The sequence below is a fragment of the Eimeria mitis genome, genomic scaffold (assembly GCF_000499745.2).
Source record: "Eimeria mitis Houghton genomic scaffold, Emh_scaff3720, whole genome shotgun sequence".
NCBI classification, from domain to species: Eukaryota; Apicomplexa; class Conoidasida; order Eucoccidiorida; family Eimeriidae; genus Eimeria; species Eimeria mitis.
Genome location: NW_024015276.1, coordinates 1 through 5582, shown reverse-complemented (window position 1 = coordinate 5582; position 5582 = coordinate 1). Strand labels below are relative to the sequence as shown.

The 5582-nt window shown below is 51.9% G+C and overlaps 1 protein-coding gene across 1 annotated transcript; it reads right to left on the bottom strand.

Annotated features, from left to right (window-relative positions):
• Positions 1 to 121: 121 nt before the first annotated feature.
• On the bottom strand, positions 122 to 5496 carry EMH_0068860 (uncharacterized protein; the record flags this gene model as incomplete). The annotated part of the gene is given in 8 exon segments (XM_038022623.1): positions 122 to 160; positions 405 to 790; positions 997 to 1004; positions 1008 to 2037; positions 2139 to 3186; positions 3190 to 4011; positions 4015 to 4653; positions 4657 to 5496. Coding segments are annotated over 8 exon segments (4812 nt in total).
• Positions 5497 to 5582: the final 86 nt, after the last annotated feature.

Genomic DNA, 5582 nt, shown 5'->3' with positions numbered 1-5582 from the left:
GGCAATGCAGCTGCTTCTTCAAAAGAGCAGGTGGAAGGCATCGGTCTCAACAAGTGGCAAGAAGCTGTGACGAAAGTTTTCAGACAACCTTGGGCAATACCATATACGCTATCGCCTATCTTCAGGCCGGCGACGTCGTTTCCAACTGCAACCACCGTACCTGCGCAGTCAGCGCCGGGTTGTCCCGGATCCCCCGGATAAAGACCCATTACATTTAATACATCTCGGAAATTTAGTCCGACTGCCCGTACACGAATACGGCACTGGCCAGCTTCAAGGGAACCAGGCTGCACAGGTGCTTGTGGGCGAAGTGCCAAGTTTGTCACTGCTCCACGGTCAGGCAGATACAGTTCTAGTGGACCACGGACGACTAATCCAGAGCGGCTAAGCCTAGGGAAAAGGACTTGAAGACCAGAACCCAGGTCTGCAGAACGGACTAGCATCTCTGACTCTTGCGGATGAACAAGATGCTGATCCATGATTTCATTAACTGCCCTAGTAATTTCAACTCCCTCTTCAATGTCTGCGCACCCAATAAAGTGCGAGACCCCACTAGCGTCCAACTCCAGGCGTACAGAACGGACAAGACCCCATATTCCCGCGTTCTGGGGATGCACGCAGTCGTATGTTGGCCCTTGGGTCCCGCACGTAAGAATCCACATGGGGTAAAACTGGGCTGCCTTCTGGGCAGCCATGACTTTAGTTATTTCCAGAACTGAAGAAAGAGTTTCCTGAGGACTCGCGGTCGATGCGAGTGCGAGGACAAATAGCATTTTCTCCGACATGACGGCTGAAGATGAATCGGGCACTGTCAGGGTGTTAGCTACTGTCTCAGCTGTGGGTTGGGTGAGCCATACAACAGTGGTCTCTTCACTGTCGGAGAAGTCGCTGCGTAGGGCCTCGTGGCTTCCAGTGCAGTCAATGAATATGATCGTTGGCCTTGTTGGTTCTGCTGTGCTGCACGTGTCCGTAGAACAAGGTTCAATATCGTCTGACTGAGGATTNGTGCTTTGTTGCTAAGTGGCGACAGTTGCCCAATACTATCGCTTTCAGTTTCTGCTGTAGTTTGCGCCTCCAGCTTCGAGACCGGGATCCACTCGGTGTACCACAAGAGATCGCGGGGAACCGCAGCAGATGGCTCCATATCAATCTGTCGGAAAGTGACCCCGCCGAAATCAGCCATTACCTTGCCATCGGCTGTAAAAAGCTGGACGTCGACGGTTGCTGCCGTTGAAGTCCGTGACAGAAGTGAAACCCTAGCCCATACTTCCTTGTCTGGGCTAGTGCTTAGCATGGTGACCGATTCAATGGAAAATGGAATCATAGCCCTACGCTGCCCTTCCTCTGATAGTAAAATGGCTGATAGCTGTAGGGCGCCGTCCATAACAGCGGGATGCATTCGAAATCCACGTTCGAACGTTTTGGGGCTCACAGCTTGCAGTAGACCAACAACAACATTTTCGCCCTTGAAAGCACGTTTGACAGTACGAAATCGTGGACCATAGGACAAGCCAATCTTGTGCAACTCCGCGTAGGCCGCAGCCATATCAACCTCGTCAGGACACGCTTTGAGAATGGCTTGGGTGTCGACATCTGGTAGCTCAATTGCACTCGTAAGAATTTGAGCATGCGCGTGAATTCGCTCCTCTCCTTCATCGATTTCTGACGTGCTCATCAAGCGAACCTGGCCATATGAATCGACAGAAACAGATATCGATACTTTTGAGCCTGGCTGGAAGATGAGCGGCTTCTCAAAGACGAGCTGGGACAAGCACGGCGGGCTCGCCGCTGCTCCCTTATCTAAGACCTCCCTGGAGGCAACTGCCATGAGCTCCAACATAGATGTTGCAGGCAGCATCGCCTGGGCCTTGACTACATGATCAGAAAACAGCATCTCCGCCTCTTCGCCTAGGCCGCCTACAAAGTCCACGCGGCCGTCTTCGCGGGCTTCCTTGCGACCTAGCAATGGATGGCATATATCTGTCCATGGGAAATACTTCCTGTTGAAGACGACTGGCGCCGGTGTAGCACCCCTTGCTGCACATCACATTTACATGCACACTCTTGGCAAACGTTTTGCTACATGCAAAAAACAGCTAACTGCACGAATTTCGATACACGCCTGTTTTTTCGCTTACCTGCAGCAGCAGCAACCGCCTCAATCGTTTCCAGCTTGACGCCTTCTGCATCCACCATGTTAATCCACTGAAGAGCACTATCCGCATGATCTTTCAGGCAGCCCCTTCCCATAGAAGTAAGGGTGGGACGTGGCCCGATTTCTACCAGCAACGTTGCTCCGTTTGCCACACACTGTTGGACGGCATCGCAAAACCGAACTTTCTTGATTATGTGCTCAGCCCAGTAATCGGGTCGCCTAAGTGCCTCATCACACAACTGACCCGTGACTGTTGAAATCATCTCAATGTGTGGAGCATTTAGGTGAACTTGCTCCACCACCTTCTTGAACGGCGAGCACGTTGCCTCAACCAAGGGGGAGTGAAACGCGTGAGATACCTCCAGAAATTTTGCCCTGGAGGAAGCTTCCATTTGTTCTAGTATCGCTTGCACATCCTTTCGTGGACCAGCAAGCACAATGCTTTTCAAGCCGTTGACAACCGCAACTGACGCCTGTCTTGGCTTCTCCCCATAGAAGGTGGCAATCGCCTTTTCACCCTGTTCTTCTGTGGCACGGACTGCAGCCATGACTCCATCATTTGAAGGTGTGTCCCCCATTATCTTGGCGCGAGCTGCTACCAGTTGAAGGGCGTCTTCAAGAGTGAAAACGCCTGCCACGCAGGCTGCAACGTATTCGCCGAGACTATGTCCCAGGACCATGTCAGGGAAGACATTCTTCGACATCCACAGCTCAGCTAGTGCATATTCAAATGCGAACAAAGCCAATTGAGAAATGGTGCTGCCTGCAAGAAGCCCCTTTGCCTCACTTTCCTTTTGCGGGGATGGATAGAGGATGTCTATTATGGAAATGCCCAAAATTCCGACTATGATTTCATTCGCCTTGATCAAGCTCGAGCGGAATACCTCTTGTTCCTCATACAAGACCTTCCCCATGTTTACGTACTGCGACCCCTGTCCAGTAAACATGAAGCAGATCTTCTGTCTGCTGACAGGTCGTCTGACAGATCGAAGACTGGCAGGCACCTCTTCAAGAACTACGTGAGCATTGGCNAGCTGAACTGCATCGGTGGGGAACTGAACAGGGAAGTCGGAAACGTTTATGTGTTCGTTCAGCTTCTTAAAGTGGATGTTAGGAGGAACGGTCCTGTTTTGCAATACAAGTACCGCCTTAATCAACCCTGCAATGCCTGATGATCCCTCGAGGTGTCCGATATTGGTCTTTACAGCGCCTAGAACAAGCGGAGCATCTTTGGGTCTCCCATTAGCGAATACACTCTTCAAAGCATGCACCTCGATTGGATCTCCAAGCGCTGTGCCAGTACCATGAGTCTCTACATACGCGATATCGTCTGGCTTAATACCTGCTCTGGCAATTGCTGAACGAACGACATCCGCTTGGCTTGGGCCATTTGGTGCAATAAGACTGGCACTGCGGCCGACATGGTTACACGCAGTACTTCGAATAACAGCCAAGACTTCCATCTTTGCTTCCTGCGCTTCATTTAGAGGGACAAGCATAGCCGCTGCCACACCTTCACCTCGGGCGTATCCATCTGCAGAGGCATCGAATGTTTTGCACTTTCCATCAGGAGACAGCATCCTTGCCTTGCAAAATGCGATGAACAAATGCGGCGTCAGCATCAAGTTGGCTCCAGCGACCAGAGCATATTTGCAGTCCCCGCGGATAACCTTTTCAAAAGCGACATCCACTGCAACCAGGGAGGAGGAGCAGGCTGTGTCAACAGCTACCGAAGGGCCCTTCAATCCGTACACATACGACAAGCGGTTTGCAATGATGCATCCAGCAGACCCAGTACCAGAGTAAGAAGAAATCGTGTCGTCAGACATCAGGTAGACCCAATCGTGGTTGCAAACNGTTTCATAGGAAACTTCAAGCAGGATTCGTTGCTGTGGGTCCATTGCCTTTACTTCTGGAGGGGTGATATTGAACAAGCCATTGTCGAAATACTCTACATTGTCAATAAAGGCCGCACGCTTGACGTAGGCCTTTCCAGGGAAATCGAAGTCGTCGTTGTACATTTCGTATACACTCCACCTGCTAAGCGGGATATCCATCATGCAGTCTGTGCGGTCTAGCAACATCTGCCACATGGCGTCTGGTGAGTCAGAGCGTCCAGGAAGCCGGCAGGCCGCGGCTACAACAGCCAGGCCGTCATGCACAACAGCAACCCGCCCTAGCTGAAGGCCGGCGCTACCATCAGCTGGTCCCTTATCTTCCCCTGTTGCTTCGAAGACGTATTCAGTGATTGCGTTCAATGTTGGGTAGTCGAATAGGGTAGTTGCGGAGAGTTTCATGCCCAACTTCTTGGAGAGGAGGTTACGGAACTCAACAGCACCAAGTGAGTCCACTCCGAGGTCCTGCAAAGGCTTGTCGAAGGAGGGGGCGGAGCTGCTGCCGAGGACCTGGCGTGCCGCTGCCGCCACTTGAGCTTTGATGAACTCTTTCCTCTCCGCTGGAGAGAGATGCTTCATAGTCATCCCAGATGACTCTGGCAANGGGACAGTGACATAGCGAATAAAGAACGCTCTCCACTTGAATGCCTGACAAGCCAAAACAGGGGGACACTCTGGGTGGAGAAGAACATCGTGAAGCGTTCTAAATCCAAGCTCGTTTGTGATTCCTTTCATGCCATTTCTTGCCAGCTGTTGCCTCATCTCCGCGGCCATGCCCTGCTCAATCCATGGGCCCCACTGAATCGACTGACAGCAAAGCCCTTTCCTTCTGCGCCACCGTGCCAATGCATCGAGACACGCATTGGCTGAGGCGTAGTTGGCCTGCGCGACATTTCCAATGAGAGAAGATATTGAAGAAAACAGCACAAAGAACTGAAGATCTTTGTCGATGCCCTGCTCCTCACAGACTCGATGGATGTTCCATGCACCTACAACCTTGCCATTGTAAACACGACGGAGCCCTTCTAGAGACTGGCTGTCCAGCAGAGAATCTGCAAGGGCTCCAGCTGCATGGAAGATCCCTTTTATTGGAGCCACAGTCTTCTGTATTTTCTTGAAAACGCCGCGCACGCTCTCGTAGTTCGAGACATCGCACGAGAAAAAACTGACTTTGCAGTTTATATTCGATAGCCAGTCCCATTCTGGCACGTTGCCTGATGGGGGAGGAGAATCGCGGCGGGCTATCAAGACTATGTTTCGGGCTCCTTCTTCGGCAAGCCACCCTGCAACAACTAGCCCCAGCGCACCAAGGCCACCCGTTATAACAATAGCGCCATCTTCCACTGGCTCAATTGAGCTAGCAAACTTGACAACGACCTTTCCAATGTGTTGGGCTCTCTGCAGGAACCGGAAGGCAGCTACGCCCCCTTCAACGGGATCTTCCATGTCAAACACCTTCAGAGGAGGGCTGCTGAGTTGACCACTGTCCACCCGCTCCCTGATTCTATCAAGCATGCCGCCAAACCATGCAG